General features: G+C 33.9%; 1 protein-coding gene across 4 annotated transcripts in view; it reads left to right on the top strand.

The window, feature by feature from the left end:
* LOC129004735 (uncharacterized) overlaps positions 1-19,763 on the top strand; it is a 32,562-nt gene that overhangs the window by 10,048 nt on the left and 2,751 nt on the right. For 2 of the 4 annotated variants that reach the window (XM_054433326.1, XM_054433328.1), the window contains 6 exons: positions 5,487-5,653; positions 6,524-6,648; positions 7,226-7,392; positions 9,645-9,842; positions 10,322-10,508; positions 11,416-11,535. In XM_054433326.1, the coding sequence (XP_054289301.1) occupies positions 5,487-5,653; positions 6,524-6,648; positions 7,226-7,392; positions 9,645-9,842; positions 10,322-10,508; positions 11,416-11,535 (964 nt within the window). Of the gene's footprint in view, positions 1-5,079; positions 5,237-5,486; positions 5,654-6,523; positions 6,649-7,225; positions 7,393-9,644; positions 9,843-10,321; positions 10,509-11,415; positions 11,536-19,763 lie in introns of those variants that run through there. The other 2 variants (XM_054433330.1, XM_054433329.1) reach the window with 2 other exon arrangements.

The raw sequence follows: 19,763 nt of genomic DNA, 5'->3' as shown, positions 1-19,763 counted from the left end.
TCATATATTGTATCATATTATTTTAGTTACAGTATTAAAATTAACTGATTGCTAGAGGGATAAAAAATACTAGTACATAAGTTATGTTTTACTGTATTATAGTATAAATTTATATTTATGATTGGTTTAGAGATTCTAAGAGGTTTATGGAGTTATATAAAATGTGTTTAACTAATTTAAAAGACTTAGTCTCATTAAACAATTTGAACAATTAAAGCGATAAAGAAGTAAGAGGAGGAGTCAAGGTTAGAGTGCTCCTTTTGTCATTTGGACCATACCAGAAATATAACTTCTGTAACATTTAATATATATATACTTTATTATTTATCATTGTTTAGTGCTACACTTATCTATAATAGTTATCAATCAATTTTAGTACTAGCACTGCCATCCATAAACCTATGCTTAGTAATTACTCATTATTACTATTACTATCTAATTAAGAACGCATGTTCTTGCTAATCACCTGACTATTATGTTATCAGCTGTTGAACAATGTAAATCAAAATCATTCATCTCAATGGAAATGTTAAAATTTTTAAGATACCTTAGAATTATATCCCTATCACAATAATTATATAGATAAACTTATTTTATCATCACAAATCACAAAATTATAATTTTATATTGTATATCACCGATAGACATTAAACTTAACAATACCCATAGTAAAAAATTGAAATGACCACAATGACTATAAAATTAAACACCCATGAGTTCTTAAGGATGAAATATTGAAAATATTAAATATGAAATAAAGGTAGCCAAATTTACACTTAAAACTCGCTATGTGAATACAACTAAAAAAATAACGGCTTAAAGCTGTAGTGGTCATGTGTTGAACTGGGAGTTAGGTTTAGGCTTGACCAGTGTCTTTTGTGCAGACGATTGTTAGGTCTCATCGAATGCCAAACAGTCTACGGCATTGTCTCTGGGGCCAGGATACAATACCATAAATTGAGGGTTTGACATTTCACAAGAACAAATTTGTCCGGTGCGCAAGTCATGAGGAGAGTTCTCTTAGGCCCGGTTCACACAAGCGACTTATCTAGCCGACTAGGCTGTGACTAGGTAAGCCCAACTGGGTAGCAGGCCACAGGATCAAATCGAGCCGTTCACACGAGCGTAGGGCGACGACAAGCTAGCCGCGTTCGAACTTGATGTCTCAAAACATCGTCGGGCCCCGCTTCCCAGTCACTCATGGCAGCTACCCAGTCACCCGCTCTAGCGGCGTAGCAGGACACGTAGCCTCATGGGAGCGTTTACACGAGCGATCGGTCGTCGTGCTGCAGCTCTCATCCTTCCCTTTGTTCTCACTGTACACCAGTGATGGATCCGAGTGGTTTTGCTATCGATATTTTCATCTAGTCTGTGGACATGTCGCTCGTGTGAACCGGTGTATCCTGTGGTTCGCTACCACAGCTTATCTACGGCTTACCTAGTCACAGCCTAGTCAGCTAGATAAGTCGCTCGTGTGAACAGGGGGGTGTAGTAGAGTTTAATGAAACATACAACCACGACATAAAATAAATAGAAGATGACTCAGGTGGAATTTGATGGTAAATACTTTATTGTCTTGACAATATACATTGTATCGACAGTACAATAAATTAATTTTCAACTTAGGTTTGGTATTAAATTAAACTCTTTATAATATCATTTTTAAATTTTGATGCATTTTTCATTCATTTCTTGAATAGAATAGATCGGATCTTCAGTTTGGATTTGTTTTCTTTTTTTTTTCTTTTTATTTTAAGTTTTGAATATTAGTCTGTAATTTGTTAAATAATTTTCTTCCATTGTAATAAAGTAGTTTTCATAAAACTTTGTTTTATGGAAAGTAGGAGAAAATATATTTGTAATTTTCTCAAATCGTTATTCTTCTCACAAAATTCATAATTTTTGTAGAATTTCTCAAAATTGTTCTTTAAAAATAGTAATTTTTCGTAAATATATATTGAGTAAAAGGTCATAAACTGGTAATTTAAAAAAATTTACAAGATTTTGGCGTGGTTTCAATTTAAAAATAATTCTTAATGTAGACTTTTGTAATTTAATTTTTTTAAGTTTTGATTAAGTTGAGCCCCATTTAGATATTGCATATCTAATGTTGGAAATTAACAAATGATAAATAGTAAGTAATGCCTCTTCACTACAGAACATAGACAATCTTCTTAGTATAAAAATAATTTGGGAAAGTTTTTTACATAAATAAAAAAGATAAAAGATGCTTTGCAATTTCCCCTCAAAACGGCATTTTGCTACTTTTTCGTTATCCTTCATGTGTTCCTGTGTTGAATTTGCTTAAAACTTAAACTAAATTTAATTTAAGAAACTTAATTTAAAATATAGTAATTTTTATTTTCATGTTCATCATATGAAAAAATATGATAACAAGTTTAATAAGTCACTGAAAACAGCTGATTGAAAAGGTTTAGAATCAATGATTTCAGCTTACTTTTTTAAAAGCATCAAATATTTTAAAATAACTTATAGGTATGACAAAAATTTGCATTTTATTAAAACATTGGAAGTAGAGGTGGACACTTAACATAATAGGACAAATAGTACTGTTTCTCAAGTGGTCTATTACCCTGGCACCAGATTATTGAGAATCCCCTATTAAAATAGTAACGCCATCTACACTGTTCAAACAAACGAATGAAATAACTATCCCGCTGATTGTGTCTTCCTTTTAACAGCAAGTATCCCAAAATTAAGGAACGCGGCAGCGTTCCGCCCCGCCAAGTCCCCCAGCGGTACACAGCTGCTGCAGTGTATATATACATGACGTGACAAAGTGGCTTTTTTACTCGTCTATAGCTCTGAAGAAACAAAAGCTATTAAAATAATTATTCATCTACTGGATAGGGGCACTCATTCTCAACAAAATAAAAAAAACGAATTTAAAAAACGGTTGTGTTTGAGCCAGAAAAACTAGTTTGAAAATTCACAAATTTTCCGTGTTCTCCTTCTTCTCCTTAAATGTTGACGGACCTACAGCCCAAACCACTGGCTCAATTTTAATGTTTTTTATGTTGTTTGAAAGCCCTTAACGTGTAGATGTGCCTTTTGAGGGTCTCAAGTCGGTGTGTTGACCCATAAACCCTTGGCAAGCCCTCAAAGTACGATTTTGGCCCATTTAAATAACATGGGATTAAAATAAAAACAAAAGAAGGACCAGCTGCGATTAAATCTCATTTAGTTTAAATGTTAGAGAAATTCATAGGAACAGCTGAAAATTATTTTAAAACTTTTATAAAGTTTTTTTTTCAGGTATACCGAATGATTTGAACTACTTACTATATAAAAGTACTTAGAGCAGTGATATTCCCCGATACTTTCCATTGAAAAATGCAGTGTACCGATGGTACACTGGTACAGCAGCTCGTCATTTTTAACAGTTTAATACTACTTATTAAAACATATGAAACCTAGGAACTTGAAACTTAGTACTAGCATGTCTATGGTACTAGTATTAAGGTTTGTTTTATGTTTTGATACACTATAACAAATAAAACAATCGGGAAAATCACTCTACGTATGTTAAACAAGCAATTAAAAAGTGATATGTAAATTTAGGATGGATGAGTTTTTCAATATTTGTTTTGTTTATGCTATTTCTAACAAACTTTATCTGTTTGATTACATTTTTACTTCTCTAATAAGGGCTCAATACACTAGTCTTTAGATGTACGGGTTTAATTATCAGAACACTTATGTAACACCAACGCATTTCATGTTGTTCAAGATGACCATTGATGAAATTTGAAACTGAGTTTAAGCCCAGGGGGTTTGTTAAATAGTAATTTTGGTACGTGTGTCAAAAAGTTTTTAATCGGTTAAAGCAGATAAGACAAAACATGTAGAATTTAGTTCTACACAAACAATATTATTGAAATTAAATTAGATGTAGTTGTGCCGTGGTCTATTATATATCAGAGAAAGGAGGATTTTTATTTTAACTGTTAATTTTCTACAAAAATAAATAAAATCTAACAAAAAACCACTAAGTGGTAACACTTTCCCCGCCAAGTCAGCAATCCAAAAAATATAATAAATCATTACTTTTTCCGCCAAGAAAAACAATGTAATGTACGTAAGTTTGGCAACTTGGCGGCAGACTTTTGCTCGATCACTTTAAAAAATACCATAAAACTAGTTTCATTGAGCAAGTATCTCTCCCATTAGTACATTGCTAGGTGAGAGCTTATTTTAAAAAATTTGACTTTATTTGTGCCACATTTCATAAACTCGTAATAGTGATGGTTTTATATTTACTGATTACCTCAAAATTATTATACTTAGTTGGACTAATTAATTAGAGAAGTTGATTTGTGAAATTATCCACGAACGTAACTTCAATGAAAAAAAAAAACAAGCAAAAGTCTGCCGCCAAGTTGCCAAACTTACGTACATTACATTGTTTTTCTTGGCGGAAAAAGTAATGATTTATTATATTTTTTGGATTGCTGACTTGGCGGGGAAAGTGTTACCACTTAGTGGTTTTTTGTTAGATAATATAGTGCTTTGGACATACGATAATTTTGTTAACGTTGTCTGAACTGTTAATATAAGCGATTATAATATAATATAATATAAGCGAGTGCAATAAAACTGATCCTGTCTTCCTATTAACATAGATAAAAGGAGTGTCTACTTCTTTTAATCTATGCTATTAACTGCGACCAGCTGTAACGTCCTTTATGATGGTGACAAAAGTAATAGTATTTTTTCACCTATTACTGAAAAGCTAAGGAACTTTCCTGACTATTATTGCAAAGTAACGGCATTTCCCATCTCTAATTGGGAGGAGTTTATAGAGTTCAAATAGCAAATAAAAAGGTTTTTAGAATACATTCTCTCTATTTACTTTTTGAAAATTATTAATGATATGAAAACCATTTTTAGACTGAGGTATTTTGTCATCAAAGACAAATTGCTAAAGGTAGTAGTGATGTAGTGACTAAAAATATCCATAGCACTTGAAACTGATAACAGCTAATTGTGATTTTATCAAGCTTACATTAGGTTTGTGCAGTGAGTCAGTAACTGTGTTGCAAATTTATTTTCTTGTTGAAAAATATGTTTTTGCCTAAATCAATCAATAGTTTAGAGTGTAACCAACATTCTTTGGATACTGTGAGTGAGGCAACAGTGTTGTGCTGTAGGGTGTTGTTTTGTTTGAATAAATAAAACAAGTCGGGGGCAGACTTTTAAGTCACGATGTTTCATGGTAAGATATAAAGTTTTTCTGTTCTGATGGATAAAATTGCAAGTTGTTTTTAATTTGCTTTTAGATGGCCTAGGTAATTAAATTCAGCTTATCTAACACACGTACATAACTACACAGACCATACAATGAATTTTACAATATAACCTTCATATTCAGTTTAAAATGTGAGCATAGGTGACATAGTTGCCTCAAAAGCTCACTATACATAGTTTAAAGTATATCCTCTTCTCTAACAACTGTACCGGTTTAGGTGAGAAAAGGTTCTCCAAGCCGGAGATGGAGGCGCTACAGTTTGATCCTCGTAGGAAGACACTCTCTCTGGTCAAGACAGATCTGCCAGCCATCATTGAGAAACAGGAGGTGATAGTGAAGGTTGTCTACGCTGGAGTGTGTGGAACAGACCTACACATACTGGATGTAAGTAAGCAATGGTTAACAATTACTCGTCAATTCAATAGTCAAGGTTTATTTTGACACAATGTGAAAACAGGTGAAATAGTCACCCTCAATTAAAAGCAATAAACTGCAACTACAAATTAAAACATGGGAAGGAACCATGAAAACCTTAATGTGGGAGGAATCATTAAATCATTAATTTTATTATAAACTTTGGAGAACAATTTTTAACCTTCATTTTTTAATTTCATAAGGTTTTTATTGACTTGATACCATTTATTGCGTATTGACATTTCTCTTACTATTAATTATTATTATTATTAAGTATTATTACCAATTGAGATGGACCATCGGAAAGAGTTTCAGGGGAAAAGTTCTATGAGGAGAGCTAGTTGCAAATCATTTTGATGTCTCAATTGTGGTTAAAGTGATAATTCAAAAATCTAAATTTGTTTATAAAAGTTCTGTTTAAAAAATCTAAGTTGGTTTTATTGTATGGCAAGTGTTTTCAATTCTGTGAATTGAATATATGAATGGAATATATCAAAATATAATATTCCAGGTTTTACCTTTTTTTATTATCAGGATAATATTTTAAGTTTTAATAATGGTTTTGACATTTAAAAAGTTGCCCCAGAACTCCAGTCCATACTACATGTTCATCACAAATATAAGGTAAAAACATTCTTGTACTCAGGTCTGTAACATGCTACAGTAAAGTCATCTGACTTGAATTATGTTATTGATGAGACAAATCAGTGATGAGGAAATAGTTAAGGAAATTATACAAAAAACGCAATTTCAATTAATTATCTAGAGAAACTTGCTTGGATAGCAGCCAAATAATCAGATTGATTATAACTCAATTGACATACAGTATTTTTTTTTCAGGGTACGTTTCTATGTCGAGATCGCCCGTTTATCCCGGGTCATGAGTTCTGCGGAGTTGCCAGCTCTATAGGTTCAGAGGTGAAGCATATCAAACGAGGCGATCGTGTGGTTGTCAATCCCAACAGGTAAAGTTTATCTTCAATATCATTTAAAAACATAATTTAGCCGTTCCTTGTCTTTTCAACTAAAATACACCTGCCACATCAAACCTGCAGACTGAGCGAATTTCAATTCATCAGATTGGATTTATACTCAAATATTTCTATAAAAAAATATTAATTCCCCATTCAAATAACATTAGTACCTAGGTTCGCTGCTACGGGGAAGTTTAAATTGTTTTTATGACCAAATGTTAATAGTTTGCCAAATTTTACTAACATACATCCATAAGCAAGCAAACTACAGCAGTTTTCTTTTTCTCTATAAGAATAACATAAAAATCTTAAACGTACTACTTTTATAAAAATTTTATCCGTAACGTTCAATTTGACAAAAATCCCTATTGTTCTTTGCGATGAGACTGATTGTCAGGTATGAACCGGCTAAAATATTAGTGGATGAGTAAAAAACACGTTGCTGGTGTCAGATTTGAGCCATTGAATCTTGAAGGAGACCTAAATTTTCCTTCGTCAATTCCTAAAAATGTATTGTCAATTCATGCAATTTTGAAACTTAATTACTTTACAATGTATATGATTGCAGCGGTTGTGGCGTTTGTTCGTATTGCACGGCAGGCCAGTACCATCAGTGTCCCTCCGGCAGTCTCAACACCACCATCGGGATATTCAACAATGGCGGCTGGGCACAATACTGCAAGGTGCCTGCGTCACAGGTGCATCGTATCCCTGACTGTATGACCTTCCAGCAAGGTAAGGGCAAATAATGTAGTTTAAAACATGTTTAATTTTTGTATCAGAAATTATATTTTCAGAGTATACAAATTGTATTACTGATTGTGATAGGATGCTACTGGGCGTATTTAAACCGAAATGTGAGAGAAGGATGAGTGGAGAATGGAGTGTGATGGTCTGTCTAGTTTTGGTACTGATTAAGAACGCAGCTTGTTTTTGAAAATTATCAGTTAATACAAGTCCAATGATTATAAGAACAGCTGGTTCCAGTTTTGAACCGTCAAAAAGCTACGTCTCAGGATTAAACCAGCAAAGTCCTGCTCGCTATGAGAGCACTATAACTATTCAATGACTAAAACCAGTAAGATTCAAAGTACCTACTGTAATTTGGTTTATTTCAAAAATCTAACGTGGCTGCATGTGTTGGTTCAGGAATCTACTTTTTAATATTGTTTCCAGTGATTACTTGGTAAACCAATGCTAGTGCAAACTATATTGTGATTCTTAAGACTGGACTTGACTAAAGTTGACATTTTCTGGCAAATTTGCTTTGTTGTGTAACATTTTCAACCACTATTGCTTTCTTTCTATCTTGGATACTGAAATCCTAGGCTTGCCTTGTCCTAACAGTTTTCTAATACTCTTGAAAAAGGGAAAAAGGTCAGTAGCTTTTTATTGGTTTGAATCTAGACTCACCTGATCTTGATGAATAAATGACTTTTAATAAATGACCCTGAATAAAGCAACTTATGATCTTAGTCACTAACAAAGCTATCGTCTCATTCATTTATTGCTCATCCTTCAGGCTAGGTTCTCACGAGCAACTCATCTAGATGACTGACATTGACTAGCATTCCTCGCGCCCCGGCGACACACTAGTTCACACGAGCGACGAATCCACCGACTAGATCGCAAGTGTGATAAATGTGCATCGATAAAACGATGTTTTCGATACGTTGATGTTGTGCTATCCATATATGATGTTTTTGCTTCGATGGTAGGTGACCGATGTTTTTAATGCAATGATGTTTTAAACAATTATTGACTTTTTTTGTTACTAAATTTGCATTAGAATAATGAAATTCAGGTAACTAACCATCAATTAAAACATTAAAAAAGTGATTGTTAAGAGGATATTGGGCAATCAAAAATTGTGTTTAAAAACATCTCAGCCGTTTATCAACTGATATTTTGTTTATTCTTATTGTTGGACTTGTAATACAATTTACCTAAAAGTTGTATGCAATTTAGAACATTGCTAATTTTCTTTCAATTATTGATAACGCTAAATGGAAGCCAAACAAAATATTACATTGAAACCCCAAGATAATCTTTTATTACTATAGCCATGATAATTGTTTCTATATTACTTCTGTATTTGTACCAGTATATACGTGCCACAGTTGTGCCACTGCTTTATATGTTCTGAAAGAAAGTGCTCCAAAGACACAGTTGTTTCCTCACTGATTCAATGAAAATATCAATATCAAAACAACTCGGATCCATCACTGGTGCACAAAAAAATGAAAACATAGGTATGAGCATTGACTATATAACACACTGCGAGCTGCAGCGCGATGTACGACCGCCCGTATGATCGCTCCCATATGGCTACGTGTACTGCTATGCTGCTAGAGTTATTGAATAGCTAGCCGCGACAGTTGCAACACTTGGCAGGGATGCGGGGCCTGGTGATGGTTTGTGATGCCAAGCTTGATCGCTGCTCGATCGCTGTCTCCGTACGCTTGTGGTCCTGTGGTCTGCTTACCTAGTCAGGTAGATATGTCGCTCGTATGAACCGTGTGACGTCACTCGTATTTGCCTTAAACACAATCTGATATGACAGGATGTAATCAATCAAACACATACAAATCTGAAATTTAACCAAGCACAGCTCAATGGCTTAGCTTAAATATGTATTCTTTGCTATATTCTAAGTCAATATGAGTTATAACATTGACTGTACATAGAATAGACTTCCCAATTAATGTAAAAATTTGAAGCAAAAAAAACGTGGTGCAATCTGTTGAGATGGTCACCAACTAATGACAATATTCTGTGTTAAGTGATAAATCAATCAGCTGTTTGCTATGATACTGCATTGGTTTTAATTAATATTCAACCCGATATACTAGTAAACTCTGGTGAGATGGTCCTGAACTTCATCTATTTTCTTGGCTTAAATTTTTTTTGTCACGTGGGAAGTCTATTCTGTGTATAGTCAATGGTTATACAGTACATGTATCTCTAACCATTGTGTAATACCGTAGCTGTCCTGTGCGAGCCCTTGTCTTGTGTGTGTCATGGGTGGGATCGCATCGGTCCTCTGCCCATTGGCTCTACAGTGCTGATCTCCGGAGCAGGCATTGTCGGCAACCTGTGGTCGAGTCTGTTGCATCACTCGGGACATCGCAAAGTCATTGTGTCTGAACCTCTCTCTGCAAGACGCAATCTCAATGAGCAGCTCAGTAAGTGATATGGTCGCCATTTCATAAGAAAGTATTAAGGTATTACAATTATGTATAAAATCAACTATATCAAAGACTTTTTGCATTGATTCTAGATTTAACAAAAATGTATTCATACTGTCTTTGTCATCAAATTCAATATTCAAAACTGAACCCAGCTGTTCTTGATCAGGGGGCTTTTAATAAATAGTCCCAGCTAAAGACCCAGCTGAATTTAGTGTCAGAGCTGCACAGGCCATCTCAGTCTACAACACTCACCCTACAGCTTAAAATGTTTGGACAACGTATGTTGCTGTCTTAGTGTTCAAGTGATCGTGTAATCTAGACTATTACATTTGTTAGTATAAATGGCAGTTTCTTTAGTCAGGACCATTAACTTCAACTCCAGTCAAAGTAACATACTGCTAGAAAAATATATTACAATAAATCAAACATTTCCTTTTTTGTAAGTTAAAAAAAACTCAATAAATTTTGTTCAGACACAGGGTACAAGTGTATCAGCCCAGAGGAGCTGAAAGTGCTAAAGACAGCCAACCCGCAGTGGGGTGTAGATGTGTGTGTGGACTGTAGCGGCAACGGACAAGCTATACAGGACGGTCTGTCAGTGCTGCGGCCTGGTGGCAAACTGTGCATCTTCGGAGTGGCTGCTCCTGACTCTGTCATCAGGTTAGATGTGCAACAATTAATATTCTGATCTCTATTGTTGGGGAATTTAATGATAGTAGAATAATTTTTATCTTTCCAACAGTACCTACTAAAACAAGTTCAATATTCAAAACCTAGATGTGTCTTCTGGGGGGGTCGTGATGGTTTTGGTCTATTGGCAAACAGAGTACCTAATTATTGTAAGGATGAGTTATCTTTATAATAAAGCTGTTTCTTAATAAATTGAACTGTAAAATACTTCATTCAAGTAGAAGGATTGACTTTTAGAACCAGGATGGACTTTGAAAAAGATCACTGAAAAGTCAAAAATTAATTTTGAACCTTTTGAGCTCCTAAGTCTGACATATTGGGAATATCAGTAACATATAACTAAACTTCCACTTACAAAACACCTGAAAGATATAACTAACATGCGTTGTAGACGGAAGTCAAGTTACCAATTTACATCTAGGTTTATGGTTTGGTGTTGCTAGTACGGTAGGCAGTTAATTCTGAACAAAGACCAATTGGTCTAGAGACAGCTTAGAAAGGAAGACGGTTAGAAGAGAAGCCATTGATTGAGGGTTAAATCCCGTTTTAGTCAGGTCTGGTGTCCAACATATGAGAAGTTCACCTGTATGTGGGTGAGAGCTCGGTTAGGAAGGCCAACCTAAAATAAAGGGTGGAAGTTGAAAAGATTAGTGGATTCTTTGTAAATTGCACCTCAAACCAGGAATTTTGCTACCTTGCCTCTATGTACTGAGTGTGTGTGATCACCAAAAGCCTGTGCAAAAACTATTTGGATTTTTGAGTTTAAATTATATTGCCACTAAGTTCAACTGCTAAATAAGCTGACACCAAATACTACTGTACTTTCCTATTAGTGAATACTACTATTAAGCACTCTGACGAGATATATTTGTTGCAGTATGTCTCCGTTTGACATATTCAGGAAGGAGTTGACCATCGTAGGTGTGCTCATCAACCAATTCAGTTTCCCCCAGGCCCTGAGCCTGATAGAAGCCATGGGCTCCAGGTATGTGGACGAGTACGTATGCTTTGCTTCTCTCACTTACTAACATTTAGCCGATCCTCCACAATCAATTTTGTGAGTCAGTAAGACTGTTCTTTTGGATTTCAATTTTATAACAAGAACTAACATTCTTTACAACATTCTTTTTCTTTTGGCGGGTTTGGCTTTTGCTTGATGTTTTTCAGAACTGCTATCATGAGCTGACCTTAGAAAATGTCTCAACTATTCAATTTTAAAAAATTATGTTTTTATTCTTTCCAATGTAACTTATACTAACTTAATTCAAACAGTGTGAAAACAAATCTTGTAATATGATTCACAAACTTTTATTCATAAAAATGACTTGTAAGAAACATACGATTTTCTACAACATTCCTTCAATTCAGATTTTTGCATCTTAAGGTCTGGGGCCGTTTCATTTGAAATCTTCTCGGTCTAAGAGGACTAACATGCAGTCAACTCCCATTTGGGTTTGTGACAGGTTTTCCTTTATTTCAAGTCAATCAATCAAGTGTATGCAAGTGTTATGGAGTCTCTTCTCTACCAAGACCTTTTAGTTATTTAGGTCACTGTATTTTTTCCTTTATCCTTTGGAGTATTTCCTCTCAGGGTATGAACCCCTTTTTCTCTTCAGATGTTCTTGCTCTCCTAGTAAATAGTTATTTGTGCAACTAGTGAGAAAAGTGAGCAATTGACTCACTCGAGAGAAATCCTTACTCACGAGCCGTAGGCGAGTGAGGAATGGTTTCTCGAGTGAGGCAATTGTACTTTGAACTCGAGTTGCACATTATACTTTTCCTACAGTTACCATAAAACAAATAAATTTGTGAAGAAACATAGCCTATTTTTACACAGAAGTGAACTTTTAATATAACACTTAATGTGAAGTGACAATACAACAGTACAACAGCTGACCAGCTGATTTACAGCCAGTGCTGCCAACGTATTTCGCGCACATACGACGTTGCCTGCATGTTACGCGTTCACTATTTCGTGCCTTCACGTTGCAAATCTGGAGTGAGACAAAGTAATTAGAGTGAGACAATGTTAACATTGTCTCACTGATGAGCGAATTGGCCACTTTGCTTTCTCAAATCAGTGATAGAACATGTTTATTGTTAGGTAACTGTAGGAAAAAATTCTTTTTTATCTTCAGGAAATTATGTTCTCTGAGTAGAATCTTATTTTCCTTGTCAGAAGGTGTTGCCCTCTAGTAGGAACTCCTTATAAGTTGATACTTCCTCTTTTTAGCGACTTTTCCTATAAAGAAGTAGCTATTTTGGATTTTTCATGTCTAATTTTATTAATTATATAAGTATTGCATCTTATATCTTTTTACAATAATAATGACGATGTCAATTAATTACAATAATGTATTGTTTAAAGACTAAATAAATGACTATTCAATGACTATTACTGTAGGTGACACGGTAAGACTTGGACACGGGACCAATATGCATATATATACTGTATATACAGGGTTAGTAAAAAGTCTGGAGACCCCCTGTTAATTTTTTAACAGCCCATACTAGAAAAACTAAACTCGGCACACCTTTATAGCTTTATAGCATGTTATGAAGAACTTTTTGGGCATAACCGTTACTTGGTGTACATCCGCAAAATGGGGGATTTTGGTGGAAACTAAAAAATGTCAAATGGAAAAACCCATTGAGTGAAGAAAGGTGTTAAAGAAGTTAAATTTCACTTCTGAGAATTTCAATTGGCTGCCATTTTTTACTGGATTGAGATAGACCTCTAGTTTACATTGTTGATTTTCTTTTACCAGGGCCTTCAAAATGAGGGGTCATTTGATGGGTCCTTGGGACGAAGGGTGGGGGGGGGGGCTAAAAAACATGCTAAGAAATCAAATAAATACATAATTTTAAAAATCCTTTACTTTATAATACACTCTGTCAAGCAGCCATTTGGCAACTTCTTTTTTGTACTTTTCAAATGATTCTAGTGATTTAATATTTTCAGGCAGTTTATTATACAATTTTTTCCCTAGATATTGTGGAAGGGTTTCAAGTATGTGAATGGGCAGTTGTAAATCGTTTTGGTGTCTTGTTAAATAAATATGGCTAAGGTTTTAATTCATAAAAGATTCAAGGTTTTTTATCAAGATTAATGTTAGCAGGATATAAATTGACGGAAGCGTTAAAATTTTCAACTCTCTAAATAATAATTTACAGGATTGTCTGGGTTTTGAAAATGTCATAATTCTAAGGATCCTTTTTTGAATTGTAAAAATGGTTACGGCATTTGAGCAGTTGCCCCAGAACTCTATTCCATACAACATGTTTGACACAAAGTCAATGCAAACAAGGCATAATAAACAATCATCCTTGTCTTAAGGTCAGTAACATGCTGCAGGACAGACATCTGGAAAAAGACTGGGACAGGAACATTTGTTGGAAACAGAACATTTATGATATTAATATTAGTAAGGTTAAATCAATTGGATTTGACTAGTCATAATTTATTTTTGTAAAAAAATACAACCGACTTCAAACGCTCTAAAAAGAATGAAATAATTTCAATAAAGTAAACTTTTGTATTAGGCAAGCTCACGTATTTTAAGTCAGCGCGGCTCTATGGTGATTTTTGATACAAAATTGAAAGAGGGTGTCCATATTGCAGGTGACTACCAAGGTGTTAATCTGCATGTCTTTTTCATAGTTATACGTTAAGTGTTATTTTATTGCCGTAATCAGAGATCGGCATTATAGTGGTATTAACGAGTATCTTTAAAAAGATTATAACGCATTTAAATGTTTCTAACTTGGAAAAGTAACGTTTTGATACTAAACTAGCTTTTTTAAATAAATAAATAAATAAATAAATATATAAATAAATAATTCTTTATTGTCACATCAACGTTTTAAATCATAGCACAGCTAAAAAACAGATGACATTGTCAAAATTATTACTAACTTAACCTAATGTACAACAATATGTCTTATGCATAAAAAATGTTTGTAAACAAGTTGGCAAAATTAGTTAAACGATGACAGAAAAAAAAATTAGTTTCTATGTCATACAAAATAGAGTCATATTGATTGGTTAGTTTCATTGAGGTAATCATTAACACTGTAATACGTTTTGCTAATCAGAAAATCAGCAAGGCTGCTTTTAAAAGATTTATTATTAATTACATTTTTTAGAGTTGAGGGTAGTTTATTAAAAAGTTTTTTTCCCATGTATTTAGGTGTTTTTTCTACAAGCTTCAGTCGGTGTCTCGGATATTGGAAATTATTTTTAAATCTAGTGTTATATATATGGTCAAAGTTTTCGCTAATGTAGTCATCAAAATTTGAATGCACCGCTAACAATGTTTTGTAAATAATCAAATTTGGAATAGTCATAATATTCAATTCTTTAAAAACTGTTTTGCACGAAGATTTCCATGGTAAAAAAGTCATAATTCTTATAAACTTTTTTTGAATTTTAAAAACTTTTTCAATTTCAGAGGCGAACCCCCAAAATTCAATTCCATACTGAACTATTGAATAAAAGTAAGCATAATAGAGCATGACAGAAGTTTTCAGGTCTATAGAATTTCTTAAGCATAACATTTGAAAACAGGCTGAATTTAATTTTCCAATTACCGACTGAATGCACTTACTCCAGGTCAAGTGTTTATCAATATATAGCCCTAAAAATTTTACATTATCATCAGTTGGTTGAGATTGATCAGTGAGTGCCATTGATTGAGGTGTACAAAATCTTACAAATTTGGTTTTCTCTTCATTCATTTTCAATCCATTGATCTCAAACCACTTCCCCAATTCGGTTAGGCTTTCTTCAATTTTATGTTTTAATCCCTCATTGTTTTTTGTTTTAACTACTGCAGTAGTATCATCTGCATACAGAATTAGATTATTTGAAACATTTTTTGGAAGATCATTGATATATATAAGAAATAGAAGAGGTCCCAAAATCGAACCTTGAGGCACACCTATTTTAATTTTTTGCCATTCTGACTTTACTTTTAAATTATCTTTACAAATGACTGTTCTCTGATAGCGATTATTTAAGTAAGATTTCAACCATGACACTGAATTTCCAGAAAAGGGATACGACTCTAGTTTTTTAATGAGGATATCATGATTGACACAGTCAAACGCCTTGGATAAGTCACAAAACACCCCCATTGTGCTATGCGACTCATCCAAGGCCCATGACACCTCCTCAACAAAGTCTGAGAGCGCTCTCATGGTGCTTCGACCCTTTCTAAACCCAAACTGTTTGTTAGACAAAATATTGTGGGTTTCCATAAAAGAGGATATTTGGTAAGAAGCACATTTTTCAAAAACTTTAGAGAATGTCGGTAAAAGTGAGACTGGACGATAATTGTCTGGATTATGTCTCTCTCCATTTTTGAAAAGAGGTTTTAGTTCAGCATATTTTAAGTGTTCAGGAAAACTACTATTGAGGAATGATTGATTTATAATTATAGAGAGTGGTTCTGCAATGAATTTAGAAGCATTTTTGACCAAATTTAGTGGTATTTCGTCCCACCCTGATGATTTCTTATTTTTGAAAGATTTAATAATTTTAATAACATCCTTCACGTCAATAAATTGAAAGTCAAATTTAGGGGTCTGTCTTTCATCCATTGCCTTTATTGTTAATTGTACCGCCTCACTTTCAGAAGAGGACAATCCAATTTGGTTTGTTATGTTTATAAATTTGTTGTTAAAATATTCAGCAATTTCCTTTGCATTTGTAAGAGATTTATCAGCCACCTTTATATTGGGAAAAGTAGACTGACTCTTTCCCAAACCCAATTCAGCTTTGATAATAGCCCAAGCAGCCTTACTTTTATGTTCTGAGTCTTTTATAAAACTAGCGTTACATGATTTCTTAGATTTATTACACACTTGTCTAAAAATCTTTCTGTACTCTTTAACATAGTTAATGAAGTCAATATTATTTGACTCTTTAGCCAATCTGCTTAGCTCTCTTTTTCTTACACTAGATATTTTAATACCTTTAGTGACCCAAGGTTTTTTTTTGTTTATGTTTTGGTTACTATAAAACTTTAGAGGAAATGCTTCCTCAAATTTACTTTGGAATTTTTGAAAAAGATTTGAACAGTTGATTTCAAAACAGTTATTAACAGATACTTCCCACTTTGTAGCTTGTATACTATTTAAAAATATATCAATATTTTTCTTGGAAAAAATTCTTTTCTTACATTTTTTATTTCTATTTTCTTTGTATGGCTTATTAATTTCACTTGAAATATTTATAAATAAAGCCCTATGGTCCGAGAGGCCCAACTCCAAATTCATTGTAACTGGAGATTTATATTTCATTTCAGATGTTAAGATGTTGTCAATACATGACTTAGATGAATTTGTAATTCTGGTAGGTTGGTAGAAATTACATTTAAATCCATATTGTTTTAACAAAGAAATAAAGTCAGATTTTTGTCTAGTTTGGCTACAGTCTTGTAAAATGTCAACATTAAAATCTCCTGTAATATATATGTTCTTGGTTTTTGTGGCCTTTGTTAAAAGTTTTAATAAGCTCTCTAATTTATAAAGAAAAAATTTAAAGTTTGCAACGTGAGGTGTTCTGTAAACAGAAGCTACAATAATATTTAAACTTTCAATTTCAATACATGAAACTTCAAAGATTGATTCTTCATTGAAAACACACAAATCATGCCTTACACTATATTTCAAATTTGAGCTAATCAGTATACAAGAACCCCCATGGGTCCCTTCTTTTCTGCAATAAAAATGAGCTAGAGTGTAGTTTGGAAAACTGTTTAAAATGCCAATATTATCATTTTTAAGCCAATGTTCATTTAAACAGATAATTGATATGTTTGAATTTTCTAAAATTAATTCCAGTTCATTTCTTTTATTAATTATCCCTCCTTCAATATTTAAATGCATTAACCACACAAAATCTTTTTTACACATATCATTTTTACAAACAGGCCAGGGGTCGATTAGGTTATGCATGGAAGTATCTGTGTTAGAATGATGATAGCTATTACATATACACGACTCCTTAATTTCTATGGCTAAGTTAAATCTATTGTTGGACCTATTGTAATGTTTTTTTGTTGTGGATATGTTACTGATGGAGTAGGAGAGCAGATGTCGGAAGGATGTAAACTTGTGCCAATGTCAGTGGATGCCGATTCTTCAAGATTAAGTTCTTGTGATGCTTGATGAAGCCTTGCGCTTGCATTGTAATTATGGTCCGTGAACAATTCATCAAGACGCTTGAAAAGATCCATGTGTGAGAGTCCTCTCCTTAACACCCTGTTTGATTTTTCTTCTTTTAATAGAATGCAGATGGTCGCTTTTGTCGAGTTTTGAAATTGCATTATATTTTTGGCAAAATGCTCTGGCTGGATTTGATCCCTAATACACCCCATAGGTGAGCATATTAAGGTCTTCAGGTTCTTCGTTTTGAAATCCTTTGCAAGTTCTTCAAATGCCTTGTCATAATCATCTGGTGTTGGCTTCCCCCAGTAGGCTGGCTTAGTCACAAGACTGTAGACTGCAGCTCCATTCGATGGTGTTTGACAAGTTAAATTGTTGTCAACCAAGTCTGTCATTTGTGGTCTACCAAATTTGTGTCTAAACACCACTGCTACTCCAGCAGACATATGCTTGGGATCGTTGAAATCCGCTGATATTGAATGGCCAAAAGCTAGGGTACTATCTTCTCTCAGGTGGTCAATGGCCTGACTCATATCTGCATCCATCACATTAATAGATTGTTTACATGCATTCATTGTAAAAATAGGCCTCATGGATTTCTTATCATTGACATTTTGAATAAGTAGAGCTATTTTTTTCGCAATGTTTATTTTTCCTCTTTTATTGAAGTGCAGGCCGTGATTGGTATAGTAGTGACGGGGCAATACATGTAATGGTAGTAGTTTAAATTTCTCTTGATCAACGACAAGTTTCTCGATATCGGCATTGGCTTTACTAATTTTAAGGTCCAGGTTAGGTTTGTCGTGACGCATAGGAATTGTAGCTAAAATGAGGTTTGTGTGATCGGTGAGACTGATCAGCTTATGGATATCATCTATGAGTCGTTTATTACTTGTAGCTTCAACATTGTTTGTACCCGCAATAACTAGGAGGTGATCTTTTTTACTCAAACTTTTGCTCAAATCCTTGACTTCATCTATTACCTGGTCAAATTTTGCTCCAGATCTAACGAATGAGCAAACATTTAAAGAGCTCCTTTCTTCAATTAGAGAACTTAAATTTTTACCATGGCTGTCTGCCAATATTACAAGTTTTTTGCGCGATACAGAAGTTGTTTTTTCACTACTTACAGCGATACCTCTTGTGTTGGATTTCTGGTTACTATTGATTTTGCTATTCACATTTAGTGTAGGTGAATTAGACTCAGAAGTTTTCTGTGATATATTTAAACTGTCCTGTGAGAGAACTTCATATCTGTTTTGACACACAACATTGTCAGTGTTAGTTCTAACATGGGAATAGCTGGGTGTTGTTACAGTATGCCAAGCAGGGTGATTTATTGTTGATGAAGGCTTTAGTGGTGGAAAGCAATGGATACAGTTTTGTTTAGCTTGTTTTAGTTCACTTAGCTCTTCTAGTAATGATTGATTGTCATTTTTGATAAGTTCTATTGTTAGCTGAAGGTTTTTATTTTCGTTTTTTAACTCATCTAACTCCTTTTTGAGAATCCGGGTATGAAAGTCTTCATATTGGGGTTTGGCAGAGATTGTTTCGCTTGTTGAAGGGCTGTTAGAATTTAAAACAGAATGTGGTGTACTAACAACATTTATTATAGATGATTGGTCCTCTCCGCTAAGGAGTGATTCATTTACTGCAGTATTGGGGGTTGAACATTTTACAGTAGCATTTTTAGTGTTATTTTTCTTGGTAGAGTATTTCGTATGTTTTGCCATAATAGGGCTTACTGTTTTATTTAACTCTTTATGACTAGCCCAGCTATTTGCTATTTCAGACAAAGCTAGTCCATACAGCTCTTTATGTTTCAAGGCTACCGATTCTATGGGATATTTTAGTTTGTTTTCATTGTATAAGCATAAATCATTTTTGTTAAGTTTAGCAATCTCATTGGTAGCAAAGAACTTTACTTCATATTTGATAACATGTTTGTAGGATTCCTTATCAACATTTAAGATTTGGGCAGGCCAATAAGGGTATCCTTTCACCTTCCCAAAAATGAGATCATTAATATGGAAATTCATTTATATAGTGAGAATC

This window comes from Macrosteles quadrilineatus, unplaced genomic scaffold (assembly GCF_028750875.1).
Source record: "Macrosteles quadrilineatus isolate MER2022 unplaced genomic scaffold, UCM_ALF_1.0 Scaffold_11__1_contigs__length_5352618, whole genome shotgun sequence".
In the NCBI taxonomy this organism is placed as follows: Eukaryota; Metazoa; Arthropoda; class Insecta; order Hemiptera; family Cicadellidae; genus Macrosteles; species Macrosteles quadrilineatus.
The sequence above is the reverse complement of the archived record's forward strand: the minus strand, read 5'-3'. Positions and strand labels throughout refer to the sequence as shown.